Below are 22,007 nucleotides of genomic sequence, written 5' to 3'. Positions count from 1 at the left end.
TGAGATTAGAAACAGACAAAATCCATGATTCGCACCAAATAATTTATTAATCCATCATTTTGATACAGGGCAGAGGTGAATATTGATGTACTGTAGTTTATTACATTATTAGTACCACTCAGGGTTTACATAAAAATGTATATTGTCATTTTTCTGTTCAACAATCAACTGGTCAATCAGAAGACGTGTAAGAAGTTGTGTAACACAGTTTGTGGAATGTACAAAAATAATTGAAATACCTCAGTCTAGTTTTCAGCAGCAACTTCCAGCTCTCTACGCAGATCCTTCCAGCAGCAACTTTCTCTTGATTAAGGAATGTTTGGCTCTTCTATCACTCGTTTAAAATCTGGTGCAAGGGGAACCATGTGGTTGTAGTTTAGAGTTTGTAATTGTTGTTTGGCAGAACCTGTTTAGGGTGTTGTTGGTGCAGCAGCAGCAGCAGGTGAAGCTGCAGAGCTGCTGGAAACACAGCCATCGTGTTAATTAATTTACCAGAAGGCATTGTGAAATAACCGGGTGCTTATAGGTCCTCGCAGCCACTAAGGGGCCTTAAACAGTTAGAGAAAATGTGAACTCTTTGGTTATGAGTCTTTAAAAAAAAAAAGAGAAAAAAAATCACTTTGTGATTCCACTCATTTTAAAATATAAGGGCACTCACTTGAGTGAAGGTAATGGAACAAACCTAAAAAAACTTTTTTGTTGAGGTTTTAATGATTATTTGAGGAATTTTAATTCATAACATCAGGGCTGACTAGAGATGTCTTCAATTAGTGGGTGTAAAAAGTAGAGATGATCGTGTCTTCCATTACTTATAAATCAGCCTGGTTTCACGCATAGCGACCAAGAGTTCACAGCTTTCTGACTGAGCCTTCTCTGACCACAAAACATCTGTCTCTTCATCTGTTTTTGTTTGTTGAGGAATACAAACATCAAAAATAAATGTGCTCATCTTGTTCACCTACATTCACGGCTTCTACATCCAGTGTGTTGTCTCTAGCTGTTCAGCAGAGGAGCAAACAACTGCAGCAGTCGTAGAGGAAACACTCGAGGTCACAGATCAGCGAACACATGCAAACAGCCAACAGTCCTTTCATTTAGCCGGCGCTCCGAGCCGGCGCTCCGAGCCGGCCTATAAAAATATCCCGACCCGGCCTTCACAGAAGGTAAAACGTTCTGGTCCTTTGTCTTTTCTCTACGTAGGCAGGACACGTTGAAGAGGTCACGTCATATTAATTCTTCCACTACAAACTGTCCTGTGCTGCAGCTACACTGGCACACTGAAAGAGTGTCGAGCATTAGTATTGTTGCTATGGTTACCTCCAGTTTAATGCATCTTGTGTATGTGTCGATAATAGGGTTTAAACTATGTTTAGGGTGTGCCAATACCATGTCACAAGAACTCCGTGGTATTACGATGCTTCACAACACCTGTGTACATTTGATTTAAGTGTTGTTACTCCTAGGCCTATATGTTGTTGTCATTGTCAGATTAGATTATCACAAATAGAAATAAGTGTTGAGTAAGTAAGTCAACGCACTGGTGAGGCACCTGAACCTATTTGACAAAAATGTTGGTATTGTAACAAGTACACCCTCCTATACAAGCAGAACGTAACTACCGAGTGTATTAATGGGAAAGTATATACACTTTGTAGCAGTAGGTCTAGCTGGTTGAGGATCAGTGTGGTCCCAGTATGGATACAGCACAGAACTCAACGGGTACTTTAATATCAGCAGGGCCCAGAAGAGAGTATGGTATTTTAATATCAGCAGGGCCCAGAAGAGAGTATGGTGCTTGAGGAGAAACTCTGACGTAACATTCCTGTCCGGCTCAAAGTGGACAGATCAACCTGCATTTCAATTTGGCATCTTGAGAGCAGGTTTGTCATATTGTGAGAGAACAACGATGAACTTCAAGTCCTGAATTTCCCTCAAAAAAGACCCTCAAATTATCTGCAATTCAGCAGTGGTAACATCACGGCTGGGATTATGATTATTATTACGATTAACACGACTATACAATAAATTGTTTAAAACGTCTAAAATAATGACTGTTGTCCTACTGATAATATAATTTTCAGGATGTGTGACAAGTCAGATGTTTACTTGGGCATTTTCCTGGAATCCGACCGTCCCAAAAAGTGAAATCCCAACATCGCTGACCTTAACTCTACCTGAAATCTTCATCTATCGATCTGGACGCCTCAGAACACTTAGATTTATCTTTAGCCAATGTTTCAAACTGAAGTAGTATTAACGCATTCACATCTGGGACCAAAACGGGGACAGGCGTGAGGCCAAAACCACCGCCGCTGATTAATGTGGACAGAGAGGCAAACAACATGTCTCTCAACATTTACAAATTTTTCGGAGGTGAGGACCTGCGTGACTCAGTGATGCTTTGAAAATGATTGCAGGAAGAAAAATCCACCAGTGGAAAAAAAATATTTGAATCCAAAGAGAAAGAATTCCACAAAAAGAAAATTAAAATATGTGGCTCTTTTCATAACATTTGGGTGAATAAAAGAAATAAAACAAGTATCTGACTGTTTGCATAACAGCTACTGAGAACTTTTCATTGTGGCCCATAACTTCTACTCTGTCAACCGTTCAGGGGAGGTACACGTGTAAACACACTATACACTGTATAGCTCATAAATAAAACCACCACCATCATTATTATTATCGAGGGGACCCACTGGAGGTTTCAGTATTATGTGGTTTGGGGGACCCAGTGCAGAACACGTTCAAATACTTTCTCTACATCTGGGTGACTCTTTCCAAAGCAGATCAAACGGCAGCAAACCCATCAGTATTACAAGTTAGTATTTGTTTTAAGTCTGATGATTAAAAGGACATATATTTCTATATATTTACAGTTATAATATACTTCTCAAAGCACGAGAACTCTGTGAACAACAAGAAAGTGAAAGCAGGTAACAGCAGCAAACCTGAACGCATCGGGGGCTTCTTCTGCTTAAAGGACTAATTAAAAAATCACCTTCTGCTTTACAGGCTCCATAGGGGAAGTTCTGCAGCTAATCAGTTACAGGTAGTGTGTAGCGATAGACGATATTGGAAAATAGACAATTTTATATTTTGCAACAACAAAAGGTCCAATATGTAATACTGCCATCTAGCGTTTACAAATGGTTAGCGCAGTCCACATTTCACCCGGGCTCTCCTCTACACTCTTGCCCCAGGCAGAGTCGAAGTTCACGGGCTAACCCAACGCCACACAATGTCACTGACGCTAGTGTCGCATTACCAGACATTACTTACACGCCTAACAGTCACCTGTTATCGGCTAAACGTGACAACAACGACCGCCGAAAAAACCGCGACCACGTGGAGCTTTGTGCTCTAGCTAACGTTAGCAGTTAGCATGTTAGCATTCGCTAGCACCAGTCCTTCACCGTCGGTGTCTTAATTTTCGGCAGTAACTAGCTACCTAGCTCGACTTACGTTACTCTATAAAATTTAATGCGAGCACAGGAATGTTTAACCCTTGTGTTGTCTTCCCGTCAACAATGGTCACTTTTTTTTCCCAACATTATTATCGCTTTTTCCAACATTTTTCAATGTTGTGGGTGCCTTTTTTTGGACGTTTTTGGTGTTTTTTTTCCAAAGTTTTTTTTATATTTTTAATGATGTAGATTTTCAGCGCTTATTTCGGTGGCCCATTTTTTGTGACAAAGAAAAAAGAAAATTAACTGAAAACGGGTAGATTTGACCCAAGGACAACATGAAGGTTAAATAACGGAAAATGCTCATTCCTACTATGCAAGCCGTGATAGAAATTAATGAAGCTCAATGCTTACCTGTTATTAAGGAAGAAAATTAGCATCCTTTTGGGCTCTAAGCTGTCTCCATCTCTTAAATGTATCTCCAATATTTACCCGTGTTTTAAACGTCTCTAGTCATTCAACTGTTTAGAAAATACCTAGTTTTTTTTAGTTTGGGTAGAATGAACCTAACTACTTTTTGAACAAAAAAAAAATAGTGTATTTTTGAAGGAAAAAAAATGTTTCATGTCTCCAACCCCGGTGTCAAAACAAGCAGAACAAGACAAAGGCCAAAATAAAACATTTCAAAAGACGAAAGTACTGCCTTTAGCGTTGTGCCTAGTATTTAAAATGTTTCCTCGATATCTGATGACATATTTTGGTATTTTTTGATTAAATACATTAAATATGAAATATACATATTGGACCTTTTTAAGTTTGAAAAAAGAACAAGTTGGTAAATAAGCAGCAAAAAGAAAAAAACTTGTTCCTGTCTGGTAAAAAATCTGGAGGATGAGGATAAAGAATTGTGCCTTTACTGTAATAATCCAGCCTTCAGGCAAAGCAGCACCCTAGTATCGTCTAAAACCAACATGGCAGTGCTGACAGTAAGTCTGTTATGTGGGACACTGAGGACAAGTTGCACTACAGCTGGCCGCTGTAAGGAAGAAGAAGAAAAAAACAACACACACAAATCTGCAACTTTAGATTCATCTTAAATTGGACTATGAATTATGTGTTGAGTACATTTTCTCTTGCAGATTTGTGTTTTTATAATCACATGACAGTGATACATTACAATTCAATACTGCAGAAAATCACAGCAATTTAGAACAGCCATTTTTTTTTTTTTACTCTACTGATACTATAATGTTGTCACAGAAAGCAACAGTTGGTGAAGCGCTGTCTCTTGGTTTTTAGGTTCCTCTCGACACGCAAAGAAGTCTCCCACAAAAACCAAAAACTAGAATCTCGACTATAACATCTCGGATACTGTAAAACGATAGCTTACTGAGACCAAAGGTCCATTTTTTTGATGAGGCCAATTTTCGGAGGCAAGTTTCCAAAACATTTATGGATAATTGGAGATGGCATCAGCATGACCTTACGACTTTAAGAACCCTTTTTTGTATTAAACACTTCTTTAGCGTGTGTATCCAACGGGAGCTTTGCCTCCCCACCCCCCCACTCTTGACAAAGTACGCACTTCCTGCTTGAAATGCTGAGTGTTGGCAGTTACAAGCGTTTCAGAAGAGCTTCTTCCAAGTTTAATTTATTGTAAAAACAGCAGCACGAGAAACACGGCTGTTTGCTGAGAAAGAGGCACCCGTTGGACATGACACACACGTCGGGTTTAAGTCACGCTACTATCATTGGCACTGACTTCACACACGTCTTCATCACACCCACTTCGACCTAAACCTAGACCAGCAAACATCCCAGATCCCTGACCGGGACTGTGGGAGACGACCCCTAGAAGCGCCCCCGCGGCGGCCATGCTGTTGCTCAGAGCAACGCTGCTGCTGTTAATCACACTGTTACTGCTGCTACTTCCCGTGGCTGAGACGCCGGCGTGTTGCGGCGACATAACGGCGCCGGAAAGGTGTGGAGAAGAAACTGGCACTCCTCCTCTCGCTCCTCCGCCCATAATACTGCCCTGTCCTCCCTCACCTGCGGACAGGAGGAGGTGAGGCGAGGAAATCAAATCTGGCCCATCCTCACCTCCTCCCCTTCTCCCTCCCTCGCCGCTGCTCCCGCCTTCTCCGCTCTCTCCCAGCCCGCTGCGCCTCTCACAGTGCGAGCGGTGCCTCATGAAGCTGTCGCGCCACATGAACTTCTTGCCGCAGCCTAGGCAGTCGTACGGCTTGAGGCCCGTGTGCGTCTTCATATGCTCTGTGAGGTGATGCTTCATCTTGAACTTCTTGGCGCAGACGGGGCAGTGGAAAGGCCTCAGGTCTAGATGCATGTTAATGTGGCGGTCCCTCATGCTCTTGTGGGTGAAGGTCTTCCCACAGTGGCACATGAACACTTTCCCAGAACCCCCAACGCCGTTGCCGCCCCCACTCCCACCTCCAACCCCCCCGCCGTCCATGCCATCAGCTCCCAAGCCGCCCTGGACCGACAGGTGGACCGCACCGTGCTCCAGACTGGGACCTTTGAAAGAGGCCCCTCCCATCATGGCGCCTGCCATCCCCAGGGAAGGGGCGGTGGTGTCCAGAGAGAGTCCGGATGCCTGGCTGTAGAGGAGGATCTGGTTCCCCTGCATGTCCAGGGGGAAGAGCTGGGCCCGGGCAGACGCTGCAGACTGAACCTGGCCCAGCAGCGCTGAAACAGCCCGGTTAGCGCTCTGGCTCTGACCTGCTGCACTGTCATGAAGGTGCTGGGCCAAAGTCTGGTCCATTAAACTGCCTTCAAACTTGAGGTAGTCTTCTGAAGAATGGCAGTAGTCCACCTGGAGACAGACAGAGAAGCGGTAATAGATCTGTGATTAATGCAAAATACTGGGATTTTGCCACATCAGGACAATATGCAAAATTTCAAACTAGTGATTTAGAAATACTTTTCAAAGATTTTACACAGACGTCTCAATAGAACCGCACAGAGTCCTCAAAACCTGCATGTTGGACAGACAATGGGCAGTCCAAGTCTTATATGTTGCTTTTTCAGCCACACCAGAAAAACTCAAGTCAACTATTACCATCAACATATTAAAGGACACCATTCCCGAGGATTAGTTCAAATAAATCAAATTTATTCACATAAAATAACTACAGAAAATGTAACCAAAACCAGACCTCAACCTCAAAAGAAATAAAATCAACAGAAAGAAAGCGACAGGAACAGACACACTAGTGCAAGGTCTGCTTCAGTCTGACAGGGAGAGGGCTCCCAGCCTGCTTATGTAGGTGGGGCCACCCGCTATTGGCCGAAACAGGAGCACCTTCAAAACAAGAGGGAGCGCAAAACCGCTGCAAAAATTAACCCTCATAAAAGGACTGTACAGATGAGTTTCATCAGAAATGAAAGTGATCATTTGTATTTGCAAAGAGCGTTGTATGGAATTTATTTTTGTGGTAATTTGGTTAAATTTAAAACCCATATATCAGACACAGACATTTTTTTAAGGGGTTGAATTTGACCCGAGGACAACAGGAGGGTTAAGAAACAAACAGTATCAAACTATTTGTACAATTAAAACTGATGCAACACTGGCGCCCCCTGGTGGTGGTATGAAAACACACAGGATCTGTTTGCACCGGGTCGGTCTCATTTTTCAACCACAAAAACATCTGCTATCAGAATATTTACTGTAGAAAGATGTGATAATCATATGCAAACCCTACACATTGTGCCTTTAAAACAGGTTTCAGCTCACCTGTGAGTCCATGTCGTTCTCGGCTCTGCCCCCCAGATCGCCTGACAGGCTCCTAACGTTGGAGATGTTGAAGTCGCTTCTCTCCCTCTCTCTGGCCAGCTCCATCTCCCTCTCATCCTCGTCCTCCTCGTCTTCTCCTCCCTCCTCCCCGGACACCACGATGAGGTCGTCGTCCTCCATGCGTTCGGTTTTCACCACCACCCACTGTTTACGCGGCATGATGCTGGGCTGGCTGTAGGTGGGACGCTTCAGCAGCGGCAACGCTGAGTCCTCCCCGTCCTTTCAAATGAGACATTTTACGTTATAATACAGTAAATGAGGGATATCTGGTCTTTGTTGTCTGTGAAAACTTGTAATTTCAGAATCTTCCTCGTGTTAAAACAGAGCTCCTGCTGGCTTAAAATCAAAACAATAAATAACCTATGTCTAAATAATTACTAATCTCCTTTTACTTTAGGGTTTTTATGTTGCCAATTGGTAAACAAAGACAAAATACAGCGATTTTCATCTTTAGGAAGTTGCCTTATGACTGTGGGGCCATGAGAAACCATGCTGATGAAAATACTGTACATCAATTATAGACAGAATCTGATCTTTGACATAACGGCAGGTTCATGGAAACAAAACGTTTATGTGGGTTCTCACACCTGATAGGAAGACACGCCAAAGCTGTCGCTGACCCCGACTTCCTGCTCTGACGCTGAGCTCATTTTCTTCCTCCTCCCGCTCCCTCCTCCTCTTCCTCTCTTCCTCTGGTGGTATAGCACCTCCTCCTCTTCCTCCTCTACTTCCTCCTCCTCTTCCTCAATAAGGAAGGCTTCCTCCCCTCCTGATGGGGTGCAGTAGCTGGGGGTGTTGCTAGCCCCGCCCCCGTCCACCGAAGCCCCCGCCGCGGCCGCACCGCCTCCTCCAAAGCCGCTCCCGTCCCGGGGGCTGAAGTAGTTGGTGCTGCTGGGAGACTGGCTCTCGCTCACTGAGGGGCGGCTGGGGGGTTGGGGGGCGCACTGGGGCTCGTCGGACCCCACCACCTGGGATTGACCACCTCCGACACCCCCATCACCATCACTTCCAGCTCCGTTAACACCGCCTGCCGCACCGTCACCGTTGCTGCTGCTGCATCCGAGGTTAGCTGAGCCTCCACCTCTTCCGACACTGGCCCCATCCTGGACGCCGTCGCCTCCGCCGCCACCACCACCTCCGCCTCCTCCGCTGCTCCCTCCTCCCGCTGCAGCCCGGCCCTCCCTCAGCAGCTCGGTGCATTTGTCCACGATGTGCCACATCTGCAGGACGCTGCCCACCGTGAGGTAGTTGACGATGTCCTCGCGCAGCATCCGGAGCTGGCCGGTGTAGGCGCAGCTCAGCACGCTCTCGAATGCCAGCGGGTCCATTACCGCCGGGATGGAGACTGTGGACATGTTCTTCAGTAGTACCTGGGGATGGACACAATGATACGTCCCAATGGTGAATGTCTCAATTCATCAATGTTTTGTCCTGACTCTCCCGCCCGCCCCCCCACTCTCTCCATGTCTCTGTCTCTTATTTCTGAAACCCACTTATGGTAGAAAAAAACCTACTGGTCACAATCCAAACCCTGGTAAATCTGTCTGCTCTGTTTTTCTCATTTCTAAATTTGTGCTTTTATCGGATTTATCTAAATGACTCTTCATATCTTTCAGACTGTGCTCTTCATCCATTTTCTTCCTTTTCAGCAGATCATTTTAAACCCATTTCACACAGATTTTATGTCTCATGCACATCTAAACTTGCGTTTTGCAGCAATAAAGCACTTATGACCATAATTTACAAGATTTTACTAAATGAATTGCTTAAATCGATTAGTTGTCAATTTTTTATTCCAGCTTCTTAAATGTGAATATTTTCTAGTTTCTTCTTTCCTCTGTGACAGTAAACTGATTATCTTTGAGTTTTGGACAAGAAATTTGAGGATGTCATCTTGGGCTTTTAAGAAACACTGATCCACATTTTTCACCATTTTCTGACGTTTTATAGACCAAACAACTAATATAAATATTAAACAACTATGACAATAATAATTTGTTGCAGCCATAATTTACAATTTCTATTTACTCATACATACAACGTAGATCTTGTAGATCTAGTATAAACTTGATGTCAGTAATGTGTTAAATGTGGTTTTAAAGGCTTCACTTTCCCTAGTTTTCCAACACATCTTGGTTACATTAAGTGCCGAGTGAATTGTGTTGACTCACAAAGACTAATCAAGCCAACTAACTCCCATTAAATTCCACTGTCATATCCATTATTGTGTCTTAAAATCCTCTATGCTCGGTCTGGCTAAACCAAACTGTCATAGGTCCTAAAATTGAGCCAGCTGCTGCACAATTCAATATCATTTCTCAAATACAAATTGCGTGTAGAAGCGGTTTGCATGCCTCTGAACATGATTTTAGGGTAACATTTCATACACGGTCCACATCAGAAATGAGCGAATATGACTCCATGTAGCTTTTTTTAATGTGCTCGTGCTGATTAGAAAACATCAGCAGCGTGACACTCCCACCTGGTCATGGAAGTAGGGTGAGGAGGCGGCGAGGACGCAGCGGTGGGCCTTGAACACTTGTCCCTGGACGTGGATGGAGAGGTCGCAGAGCCGGCCGTCCTCCCTCTGCCGGTTGAGGCTGTCCAACACCGAGGCCTGAGCGCTGGGGAAGCACACCTGCACCGCCGGGCCAGATGTGTCGCTGGGAGCAGAGCTGCTGCTGCTGCTGCTTCCCACTTCCATGGGCAGGGACTGCATCTAGGTGGTAGAAAAACGCTTTCATGACTCCCCGTTTTGGCAGTTAAATTAGTTTTTTGCCATTGTCAAGTACTAATATTTACTTAGTACGTGCCTTGTGACTTCAGGGTATTTTAAAAATCCTGAAATACAGCAAGCAAGATACTCACAGTTTATTAAAGAAGGTAGTTTTTGTTTTTATACGATTTATAGGTGCTGCAACTTATTATTTTTATTATTATTGATCACTACTGTCAATTACGTCCTTGGTGTCAATCATCATTGTTTATACTATGAAACATCAGAAAATAGAGAAAAAGGTTCAACTTAGTTTCCCAGAGTTGAACATATTCAAATGTTGAACTTTATCATTTTGGAGGCTACAGTTTGTGGAGCTGTTGTAGTGTTTTAATGTATTCATATAACACAACATTTTTAGAAACGCCTCTTAGTATGCATAATACAACCATTCAGCCATGAAGTTGAATCAACGCCTTTCTCTACAAGTGATGTGACGGTGTGATCAAGATAGTTTAATGCTGGGCTCTTCCAGCAGGTTAGCTTTAACTGGCAACAAACTGATGACGGATCAAATCCACCTCTCAGTAATGCATCCAATCCCAGATATGTCCAAGTTGGAATTACAGTTTCATGTTTTGTTTAAAGTTGTCTAACCTGAAAATCTGGCTCGACAACTGATCTCACCACTCAATAACAAATGTACCAGTTAATTTGACTCTTCAAACTATCCAAATTGGGTTTATTAAGTACTCAAAGCTCTTACCTGTCAACCTGACTAATACTCAAACAATAAAAGGAATCCAAGACTAATATTGAAATAAAGTGTGTGATCACATTTTTCATCCAGTATCACGTAGTATGCAGCATAAGATGGTAAATGCAAAGAGAACAGCTGCCAATCAAGGAAGCAGTCGATTTAAATAACTAGAGAAGACTCTTAAATTACCCAGAATACACTGCAAATGAGTCCTACTTGAGAGTCATGAACTAGACAGCTGTGTACAAGTGTCTAGTTGAAGTGTCGTTGTTAGATCTCAGTCACACCGTGTGTCTGTGCAGCCGGCCTCTGCTGCAGGTTCCCCAAAAGCTGCACAGTACTGTATATGTTTAGCAATTCTAGTTCTATGCATCAAATATGTTCGTATGTCACGCGCCGTGTGGGTTAGATCAGGCTGCCCCTGCACTCATATGACACGTGAACGGATTTCTCTTTGACAACATAACCATAGTTAGGAAAAGCTCAGATGTCATTTTGTACTTTCCAGTGAACCAAAAGATATTACGTAAATAATTAACAGGTAAGCCCCCACCACCACCACCACCACCACACCACTTGGATTCGCTTGCTGTGTTGTATTAATGCATGAGAATAATCAACAGCTGGAGCACAAACACACTTTTAGTTGGCAAAGCCCATGATGGGAAATTCAAAGTGGCGTTGTTGTTGTTGTAATGTGGCTGGTGGTTGTGTTCTGCTTCCAGACCGCAGACAGGAAGAGTCCGTCAGAGACCAGACTCCAACCGTACCGTTACAGATGTGATGTTAGCCTGCTAGCTAGCTCAGACGGCTGGCTACACAAAAACAACACACGAGCCTCCGCGGGCGTTGAACTCACCGCTTTAGTTGACACTGCAGCCTTCAGGAGAACGGTCTCGGTCCGAGCTGACGGCAGTGTGTCCTGCCAGTTTGTGCAGGTCCTTAAGTTTGGGGACCATCTTTAGGAGAATGTTCTCCCCATCTGAACTGCTCTGCAGCGGCAGACAGCGACGCGTCGCCTTTAAAACGCTTCCAGACACACGAGCCAGACTTCGGCCGACACAAATAAATAAAACAATGCAATAAACTCTTATAAACAGCATTGTATTATTTTAATACAACGCGGTATTTTTTTTTTTTTTTACAATATTAAACAAGATTGATTTAAAATTCTTTTTTTTCTTGTCTAGTTATCTCAGAACATTAACATACATTGTCAATGTGTTGCATAATTCGCAACATTCATTTTCTTTATCTACTTACGTGCTGTCTTTAAAAACTAATGTAAAACTAGAAAAAAAAATAATCATGACCCTGATAATTACATCATGTCCAATGTATACAACCTGCGACTGAAGCTAATATTGCTCAAAATATCCATCCTTGGCCACTTCAACATGAACTCTTGGAAATGTATCTATAAAACCAACCTCATTTCATCTTATTGTTTGTCCACCAGGGTTGACGTGTCATCACTGCAATACAGTGAAGCCATCTAGCTGTGACAGACTTCTCAAACTACCAATATCAGAAGTCATCAGTAACACAATCCAAGAAGGTAACACTGCAGTTTGGTTTGGAAAAAGGTTTCAGTTGAGTACATGATTTGCCTTACGCTGCTTTAACAAAAGAGTTTGCAATGGTTTGTTTGATATAAACACACAAAGGAAATAGAAGTTCATCTAGTCTTTATTACCTCTGGTTGGGCCAGAGATTAGATAGAAAAAACATGCAAGTCGAAAGGCAAGGAAATTTAGAGGTGGTACCACAATAGGGTTACATTTATATTACATTTTTCAAAAAAACACTATATTGTTGTACTACGCATTGCTGCAGCTCCTCTTTTCACCCTGTGTGTTTAGTTCTCGGTTTTAGCTCCAGAGTGAGGCATCGCACATCTACTCCATCGTTGTTTTTGGTTGTCACAAATGCGCATTAGGTAGTTAAGGACTACTAGCCAGTCAGAAGCAGAGTATGAGCTAGGAGAGCATTATAACGTGTGTTACAAAGTGACGCACATTCGTCACAGGAGTAAAGGCTGGACTACAGTAGAGCCGTTTGGAGCAGATGATGAACAGTGTTTTCTGTTGGAGATGGTAAGGCCTTTTGAGGGTGACTTTGGGCTTTTTCACTTCATAAAAACACGCACAAACAGATATACAATACAATAAAATAATGGGAAAAAGCATAATATAAGCACTTTAAAATGTGACCATGAGGCTAAAAATCAAAGTTTTTAAGCACCATCTAGTGTCTACTTTCTGTTGGCACTTGCGGTCCCAATTACACAGTCGTTCACCTGTAAAGAGACACAAAACATCAAATGTCAAAAATCCAAGTTGGTACAGTGAGATGCTACATTCAGATTGTTTAATACGGGACATATTCAGTGTTAAAAAGCATTTAGTAGTCATTTTGATCAAACCTAATATGTTGATGAAGACTTAAAAAATAAAGGTTTAACATTGCTTGATGGGGCATTTTTGATCCAGAAGCAGGAAGAATTACACTGCGTCTTAAATAGCTTTCTTTGCTTTCCTCGCTAATACAGCAACATATTAACGTTTTGGTGAAGTTCACTTTATCTCCAATTTCACATCATGTTCTCAATGTACTCTTGTCGTCCTATACCAGCTGTCTCATCAAGAAAGAACATTAAATGACCATAGATGCAACTGACCTTGCTGGCAAACCTCAGGGAGTTGAGGGTTTCCCCAAAGCTGTCAGGCTCTGGGGCGATGTTCACAAACATGAGTCTGGAACGAGGAAAAACAAATACAGTAAGCACTATTAAAAAATTAAAAAAGTTAGAAACCCCTCCTTAAGAAGAACCAGTGAAAAGCTAACAGATTGTAACTTGTCTGCCCTGATTTGGAAGATATCCAGCTATATAATATGGCAGCTGAGCTTACTTTTAATTAGCTTCTGAATTTGAGAAAAACAGCTCACTGTGAAGAAAAGGATAAGAGCATCTGCTGAAATCTCAAAGCTACGTGGATGAAAAACTCACGTTTTGCTGTTGCCACCCAAGCAGCCCTGCAGAAGGTAGGTAAGCTTTGAGTTCCTGTACGGAACGTAGCTCTCCTGGAACACAAACAAATTCAATTTATGTCACAAACAAAATGAATGCTGAAAAATAATTAATGTTTAGCATTGTGTACCATGTAAATAAACCAAATATCTTAGGCCACACAGACTCAGAGGCTGCGGCGCCTCTGAACGCAGCATTGCTGATTTCCAGTCGGGCTGCTGCTTACAGACCTTGTTGGCCAGTGCGCTGATGACGATGCCCAGGTTGGACAGGGAGCCGTTGATTGCCGTCATCTCTTTAAAGCGCTCGCCCTGAGACTGACTCTTCAGCATTCTCTCACTGCCAGCCAAGTCCACTAGGCACAAAGTGGCTATATGCACACACACACACACACACAAAAAAAACAATTACATCTTTAATACAATAAAAAGCAGGTTTACACTACATTAAACATATATACGATAAAATCATCTTATAAAAAGAGCACATCCCGTGTGAAACCACATTTCTGATTTTGGCATAATTAGAGAGATTTTACTCACACTTGCATTTGACATCCCGGCCAACATTCACTCCCTCGATATCCAGCTGGAAGACTGAATGGGAGCGAGATGAGCGGTCATTCTGGGCAGTCTGGGCTGTGGAGCGATTTTTATTGGCCAACATAATCAGGTCGAGAACCTGGCAGGTGGAAGGGATCGTATAGATTATTTACGGTGAAGTAGAATGTATTAAACAACATGGCATGTACATTGTTAACTGGTATACATTATACTTGAGTATTTTAGTAAATTAACTTAAGCGACTGATCTATGTGCTTGCCGTACCTGATCCTCGTTGGAGACCTTTTCGTAGGTGAGGTTGGTGATGGTCACCTCGTTGTTTGTCGACTTTCGGATCTCATGCTCGGGCCTCTTGCTGGCCTTGCCGGTGAAGAGGAGGTCTCGCAGGGTCTCGTTGTAAATTTCAACAAAGCTTGCTGTGAAGGTAAACTGAGAAAAAACAGAAATGGTTACAACCTTCAATAATAATTGTTCACTTTTCCTAGTCACACTGGATCTCCTCCACAGATACAAACACTGCATGCCACGGTCCCTGAGTGCAAATAAGGGATTTACGTTTGTGGAGTTAAACGTGGAGACTACATTTGGTTTGTTTTGGTGGCTGCATCAGCAGCGGCACACAGAACAAATCTACAGCTCCAGGAGAAATCACACTAGTGTGAAATTCTCTCGGGGAGCTTGTCTCTGTATATCTGTATTGTGACATTGTTTTGGCCTATAAATGTGCCAAAATGTACTTTCCATATGCACGTAAAAGTATCGGAATGTGTTTAAAATCAAAGTCCTGGTTATTTTGTTTTGGGGATAATAAGTAGTGCATTTAACACTGGCTATAAATTACAAACAAGTAAACAGCAAACAAAGTATTACTAAGTAACTACCACACTAAACACCTGAAATCAAGAGAAAAAGCAGCTATCATTTATATTTTAATAACAATGTAAAAAGGTGTGTGTGTGGGGGGCTAGTAGTTTTCAACCTACAGAGAATAATCATTGTCCGGCCACAACTTCACTGTTTTTGTTTACTCTGACTGCTCTCATAGCGTCGCTTTGAGCCACATTAGAAGGCAGTTTTCCGAGAAAAATCTCTAAAAACTTGCTGTACACTACCTTTTAATCACCAAAGTGCAGACAGAAACAGTAACCAACTGGCTAGTTAACATACATTGTTGAGAATTTAGCAGCTAAAGAGCCAGATATTTCCCTCAGGGAGGTGTAGAGACCAAAAACAGAGTTAAAAGGAAAATGAATGTTGGACTTACATTCATCTGGTGGCCACAAAATGGAAATGTTGCTCTGTAACAACTATAACTATATATGTAAATCAGCACCTGAACGGTTTTGGCGGCATATCAATTTAAAAGGTGATATGTCATCGTTGTTGCTGTACTGCTGCCCCAAAGTGGCAAAGGAGAAAAAAAGTTCATCTTGAATACTATGATCAGCGTTACCTCCCAGCCTTGTGCTTCCAGTTTCTCTGCTGCTCGGAAGATTTGCTTCACTGCTCTGGGAATGACACCCCTGTAATCATCATACTCGCTCCCCTCCATGGTGTACGTCTTCCCACTTCCGGTCTGGCCATAGGCAAAGCAGCAGACATTATAGCCATCCAAAGCTGACTGCACCAGCAGGGAGATCTCTTCAAAGACCTAAAACAATTTCAGAAAATCACCATGAATTAGATTTTTAATAACAGCCACAAAATCGTTGTGTGTCTTATTTTAAAATAATATTTATCCACTCATTTATACATCAAATATCTTAGTACATGTTAGTTACCTCTTGTTGTGAAGCCTGGGGGCCAAACACCCGGTCAAAATTGAAATTGTAATTCTTCTGAGTATCAGACGTTTTGCCTGTGTGAGACTAATTAGAAGAAAAGGGAGGAGAGAGACATTTTTTGTGACATTCCCAGAAAAAAACAAAGTGTAGTGCAAAAAAACAAAAAACAAAAACTAAGCTTCTAAAACTGCAACTACCACTTATTGCCAAATATGCCTCCAAAGAGAACAAACAAGAGATTTTCAAGATTGCGACTTAAACCACTGACATGCCTTTATTTATAGATGTGATATGCTGACAGGATTCTCACCTCCTCTGTTTTGGCCAGTGTTATCGTTGTGTTGTCACTGATCGGGAGCTGAATGTGTTTGCTGAGGCCTCCATCCACCAGAGGGCGCACTCTGCAAAAGACCCTGATATTGCCCTGCATGAAAACAGAATGTCTGCTGAATCAGTCAGATGGTCAAATTAAATCAGTTTGACCAATTAATCTTCAGTGAGAGGAATGACATTTGTTTGGCTGTTTGCCACAGGAGGATTTAGCTGTCTAGTGCTAACAACACAAAGTACAAATATAAATCAAAGAAGAGTATTCATTGAATACTGGGCTGTGTTGAGCCGTTATGCCACAATGCAACTTGCCTTAAGCTCCTGGATGGTATTGTGGAGCCTCCTGCGCTCCATCTCCCCAGCATGAAGCTCGTCTTTCTGCTGGACCACCGTGTCTTTGAGAAGGGAGACCTCTTCCTCGGTGTTTGTGAGGGTCGTCTGCAGGCGGGCCAGAGCCGACTCCTGCACTGAAAGCTTCATCTGGACAGGAAAGAGAGAAGAAAAGATACAGCTAAATCTTGTTGGTTACAAAATATGGCCATCATATTATCTCTTTTAAAATTATCTTAACTGCTCGATTGGATTTTAGTAGAGTAACGATCCTTTCTGGGTTGTTAAATACCCAGTTTTTTGCTAGAATAAATACCTTTTGAATTTAAACAAGACAATTAGTGTATGGCACTAGTTTCATTAGGGTTAGCCGGGTAAGGTCTGCCAAATGGTATTTTAGGTAATTAATTTCCCCTTGCAGGATTAATAAAAGGTATTTCTTCTTCATCTTATGATACCACACGCCCAAAATAACCAGTATTAGTTTCTATTCCTGCAGCAGATTTTATACCTTGAGAGCTTGCAGCTCTGTCTCCTGGCTGTCTCGGAGAGTCTCCATGACCTTGTACTTTCCCTCCAAGTTGGAGAGCTCCTTTTCAAGAAGGCTCTTATCTCCAGACACTTTTTTCAACTCTTCCCTCACTCCCAACAATACCTGCAGCTCCTTCTCATACTCACTGAAATCACAGAAAAGAACAGACATTTAACATAGTTCCGATGTCAAATCAGGAACACTGCAATTTGATTAATTTTTTCCAAATGAAAATTTCCTTGTACCTTATCTGGTTCGTCTGCCTCGCAAGACTTTTTTCCATTTCAGCCATTTTTGTGTGTTTCTGGACCACTGCATCTTTGAGAACTTCATTCTCCTGGTTTACAGACTTGATCTTGGTCTGGAAGTTACGGACCTTGCCCTCCATGTCGCTGACCTTGCCCTTCAGGTCCCATGGTGGACGTTTGGTGGCACCAGCCCCACCTGTGCACGACAGCATCATTAACAAGTGTGAGTCTTCCCTTGTTTCCTTTCAGGCCACTAAAGAACAAGCGTTTTCCTACATAAGACATGTTGAAATGCCACAGCGGGAAAAGCACAGATGTAAAGAATATAACATGAATGGTGGCTGAGTCTTGGTATTGTGTATGCTGGCTCACTGGGACACTAATCGAGCAGAGCAATTGTTTATATTATTTGTAACGCCTGTGAAAAGTGTCAACTGTGAAAAAGGCTTACTTCAAATAAGAACATTCACTTGGAGAACATTTCATCCTACATTAATAAAAAAAAATAAAAATAAAACTTACTCTCACTTTTAATGAGTTATCATTTACTAAGGAACAAGAACCTTGTGGATTTGATTTCTCACCTGCTTTTGGGATAGTGGATGCAACCGTTTGTTTCAGGACACCTAATGGAACAGGAACATAGTTAAAAACAATACAAAAATCATTCATGCGACACCAGAATCTATTGCCTTGATACAATCCCTGTCCTTATGATAAGTCCAAAGCACTTCTGCGTGTGTAGTGATTTCTAACAGAGTGTAAATTGTAATTTCCCCACTGGGATCAATAAAATATATACAATTAAAAAAAAATTATTCCCAAAATGAACCGCTCAATAAATGCTCATTCCCTGAAATCCAGACAAATAAATGCAGCTTATGCACTTTTGTCCATCACTAATCAGATACTCATCTTACCTCTGGAGGGACCAACGGCCACAGTGGCAGCTCCTCCAGCTCTGACCGGCCTAGCTGTGTGGGGAACAAAGAGAGAAAGAGAGGTATAGATTTTGTCTTAACATAAACAATAAGTCAGTGAAACCTCAACATTAAAATAAAAATAAAAAATGCACAAGCTTAAAAAAAAGAAACAAGACAAACAAGAGTAGATGTTTGATTACACTTTTTAAGAATAGATCCTTATTTCATATGTATTGTTACATTCTGATTTTTGTAAATAGATTTTTTTCCCTTTTCTAAAAAGGTTAGAGCTAGCAACTTACAAATAGGCGCCTTGGTTGGTCCAACAGCGGGACGCCTGCCACCAACGATTGTAGCTGCGGGACGTGGTTTCACAGTCTCTCGGTCCTTACACATCTTCTTCTGCAAACACACACACACAAAACACCAGCATCAAACTATTGCAATATTTCAACTTTTGGGGATGTAACTATAACCTACTTTTTATTTAAGGGACACAGAAATGTTTATCAAGCCTATTATATAGGCTCTATTGATGGTTCCCATTATAGATGCTACAACATGAAGGCTTGACAACTGAATGCAACCTGATACAGCACCAAAAAAAACTGATACTGTAGTTTAGGGTTAATCAACACCTTGTGACACTGTCACAACAAGAACTTAACCTTCTTTATTACATTGTAAATGTTTGTGTAAGTGTTTACAGGCCTTGACAGTGTACAACACAAATACATTACATTCACGGCCAAGAGAAGAACTCCACTTTACTGTTAAGAGTGTCTGTGGAAATGTGATAGGCCAACATGTGTAATGGAGCTGTAGGAGCTGGTTAATAGGTTACCTTGCAGTGCCATATTCAGAGGAGCTTGGAAGTTTAGCAGCAGACTAAAACTGACAGAATAATGGGTAAAGCCAAAGATAGAAATGATGTAGATGAATTTTAGTACAAACCTGAGCAGGCCCAAAGTCTTGGCCATTCTCTGAGCTGCTGCTGGAAAGAGTCCTCTTGCTTGCACTAACTGGCAAGCGGGACATGATCTGTTGAGGGTTAAGAGGTAAATATGATTAAAAAACAAACTATTACGGTATACATACAGTGTAGTGTCCCAAATTCCCCTTAACCTAACCCTCATTTGTACTATTACCATTAACCACCCGAGGTCAAATGCCTAACCCCAACCAATCGTAAGTTGGCAGATCTTGGTGTGGCCGTAGTGGGAATTAGAGACACTGCACCCATCCATGATTTAATAAAAAAGGTCCCTTCCAACACCTAATGACTATGCGTTTACAGGAGTAAAACAAGTAAAACAAGCTTCAGAGCGTCTCAATTACGCCCATCTCTACTATTTGGAAAACCAAAAAAGAGCGAGTCGAGCCCATATTGTCAGGTAAAACGAAGCTCGGACCAAAAATGCGTATAGGATTTATTTAACAAAGAAATACTTACAAATGAAGGAGTCTGTGCATTTATTTGACAAGCTTAACTAGCTAGGTCAAGCCTTCCTTTAACGATTATCCTGAATTTATAAATTCTGCTTTTGTGAAACGGCCGCCAGCAAACAGGGAAACACAATGACGCAGGAAAAACTATAACCACAACCATTAACGTTGCTGTATCTGTAGAGCACTCCCACTGGGAATGAGGGATAGGTTGCATGAGTTCACAAGAGGCTAGCTCACGTCAACCGAGACGTTTATTTTGCATTTGTTCTGCTGAAATATAAACATTTGATATTTGTCAACTAAAACACCAACTTAGTCATATATGAGCGTATATTAGCTTCGGCTGGATTAATGTTACCGTTTGCCATGTAGCTAACACTGACGAACCAACGTTCATGTTATCATAGACCGTAAAAGGTCATTAGCACTAACGTTAGCTAACTAGGTTGATGGTTGCCGTTAGCTTGAGCACAAAAAGGTAAATACTTACGTTAAACTACAGGAACTATCGTTTTTGTATCGTTACTTTGCGTTACTTTTTCAACCCCCCTTTATAAACAAGATAAACGAAATAATTTGCTCAAAATTATCAAAACGTTTACCTTAACGTAAGTTGAGTTTTACCAAAAAGGTGTCTCCAATCCTCTGTCTCCGGCCGTTTGAATTTTGAAATTGAACTGTTTAGGGTTGTCGCTTCGGACACGCTACCGTGATTGGTTGAGCCAGCGTAGACCCCGCCTCCGCCTTTATATGTGCTTGGAACGGCGTACGGAGTGTCCCGCTTGGGCGGGATACACGTACAGCAGCTATTCTAGAGTCTGGTGGTCGATGTTGTCTTGATACACTGTACGTCACTAATGAAATAAGATTCAGTAGTCATTCTTCTTCTTTTAATTAATCGAAATTTGTAATCTTCCATCTTTAATTTACACCATCTTTCCAAATCAACATTTTTACATAACTACTGTTCTGGCTTTTTATTTTTCACCTTGAATAGGCTTTTTTGATGTTTATAAATGGGGTTTGCTTATGTATATATACAGTATATATTGTATTATATATGTATGTGTGTGTGTGTGTGTGTGTGTACATTACCTGCATGCTGTAGTGTTTATCTCAGCTCGTTACTTGCTTTCTAGGACAGTAAATTATCTGCAGTTCATTTTCTTTTACATAAACCACATGAAACAAAATATCATTCCTCCAGAGGCCTTGATCAGATATTTTGTGTTACTGTTACAGCAGATGATGATCTACACTAGCACAGTGTTGATAATTAGCAATCCCTCTAACCTGTTAAAATGTTTCATGACAACGCCACGATTCTGCTAGACTGAGAGACATGTACTGCCTCACTTCTTCATAACAAACCTCGTGGTTCACTGTTTGGTAGGCCAATAAAAATATATATTTCTTTCTGTTTTACATCACAATTTCACTTGTTCAAACATTAACTTTAACTGTGGAAGTTATTAATATTACATGTCATTTAGCTGACGCTTTTATCCAATGTGACAATAGCTATATATGTTAGAGGTCACACGCCTCTGGAGCAGCCAGGGGTTGAGTGTCTTGCTCAGGGACACGTTGGTAGATGTATTGCAGTGGGACTCAAAGTGGAATGTGACAAGTTATTGTCTCGTCTTGGATCCGGTTACACTGTTGTACCCTCCTGTTGTCCTCAGGTCATATTTGACTCGGTTTCAAAGTTTCTATATCAGAAATGTGTTTCTTTCAACCTAATTTCCCAAAGATAACATGGATGGTTTCATAAAATAAAGGATCAGTTCATTACTTTCATTGAATTTTTGGAGTTTGATTTAGTTTAATAGCATTTGAAAAAGACAATTGAAATGGATTTGAAAAACTATACTTCAATGTTGAATAACGCGTGTTGAAGTGGTAAGACAACAAGTTGCATGGTGGACCCTGGAACTAACGTACTCCACTGATCCCCTGGCTGCTGAAATGACCGAGCCACAAGGCTGTAACCACGTTATAACCTGTTGAGAAAAAAAAGGTTTTCTCACCTTGTCTGTCTGTTCTAACAGGGAATACCCTGATACTCAAAAAAAGAAAGCAGACACAACTTGGGCCTCTGATTTGATCAAGTCAGTAAA

At 41.8% G+C, this 22,007-nt stretch overlaps 2 protein-coding genes and 1 long non-coding RNA gene across 4 annotated transcripts; 1 reads left to right on the top strand and 2 right to left on the bottom strand.

The window, feature by feature from the left end:
• Positions 1-23: 23 nt before the first annotated feature.
• zbtb22b (zinc finger and BTB domain containing 22b) lies at positions 24-11,760 on the bottom strand. Of its 2 annotated transcripts, none has more exons than XM_032535174.1 (5): positions 11,557-11,760; positions 9,704-9,934; positions 7,809-8,591; positions 7,162-7,440; positions 24-6,237 (listed from the first exon to the last, which is right to left on the bottom strand). In XM_032535174.1, the coding sequence occupies exons 2-5, from the start codon at positions 9,923-9,925 to the stop codon at positions 5,140-5,142; spliced, it is 2,382 nt and encodes a 793-aa protein (XP_032391065.1). In that variant the 5' UTR covers positions 9,926-9,934; positions 11,557-11,760; the 3' UTR covers positions 24-5,139. The 2 variants fall into 2 exon arrangements, with proteins under 2 accessions (XP_032391065.1, XP_032391064.1); XM_032535173.1 differs by having other exon boundaries at positions 9,704-9,940; positions 11,557-11,759.
• Positions 11,048-15,577, top strand: LOC116701463 (uncharacterized). The gene is made up of 3 exons (XR_004334918.1): positions 11,048-11,059; positions 12,455-12,459; positions 15,484-15,577. It is a non-coding gene; the product is annotated as an uncharacterized LOC116701463 (long non-coding RNA).
• kifc1 (kinesin family member C1) lies at positions 11,874-20,587 on the bottom strand. Its single transcript, XM_032535178.1, has 17 exons — positions 20,490-20,587; positions 19,393-19,479; positions 18,741-18,840; positions 18,436-18,489; positions 18,100-18,141; positions 17,513-17,711; positions 17,247-17,412; positions 16,718-16,885; positions 16,386-16,499; positions 16,073-16,159; positions 15,745-15,942; positions 14,556-14,720; positions 14,271-14,409; positions 13,959-14,098; positions 13,708-13,781; positions 13,378-13,453; positions 11,874-12,996 (listed from the first exon to the last, which is right to left on the bottom strand). Exons 2-17 carry the CDS (start codon positions 19,474-19,476, stop codon positions 12,952-12,954), a joined length of 1,851 nt encoding a protein of 616 aa, XP_032391069.1. The 5' UTR covers positions 19,477-19,479; positions 20,490-20,587; the 3' UTR covers positions 11,874-12,951.
• Between the last annotated feature and the right edge of the window lie 1,420 nt (positions 20,588-22,007).

This window comes from Etheostoma spectabile, chromosome 14 (assembly GCF_008692095.1).
Source record: "Etheostoma spectabile isolate EspeVRDwgs_2016 chromosome 14, UIUC_Espe_1.0, whole genome shotgun sequence".
Lineage (NCBI taxonomy): Eukaryota > Metazoa > Chordata > Actinopteri > Perciformes > Percidae > Etheostoma > Etheostoma spectabile.
This window is presented reverse-complemented; position numbering and strand designations above follow the sequence as displayed.

Bases quoted from the DNA above. Each gene is read 5' to 3' on its own strand.
- zbtb22b (XM_032535173.1), bottom strand. From the start codon at position 9,940: ATGCAGTCCCTGCCCATGGAAGTGGGAAGCAGCAGCAGCAGCAGCTCT. The intron at 7,441-7,808 runs GTGTGAGAACCC...CTCATTTGAAAG, and splicing joins TTGGCGTGTCTTCCTATCAG to GACGGGGAGGACTCAGCGTT. The intron at 6,238-7,161 runs GTGAGCTGAAAC...GTCTGTCTCCAG, and splicing joins AGAACGACATGGACTCACAG to GTGGACTACTGCCATTCTTC.
- kifc1 (XM_032535178.1), bottom strand. From the start codon at position 19,476: ATGTCCCGCTTGCCAGTTAGTGCAAGCAAGAGGACTCTTTCCAGCAGC. The intron at 18,142-18,435 runs GTAAGATGAGTA...CTGTTCCATTAG, and splicing joins GGCCGTTGGTCCCTCCAGAG to GTGTCCTGAAACAAACGGTT. The intron at 13,782-13,958 runs GTCTGTAAGCAG...TTTGTGTTCCAG, and splicing joins TCAGCGCACTGGCCAACAAG to GAGAGCTACGTTCCGTACAG.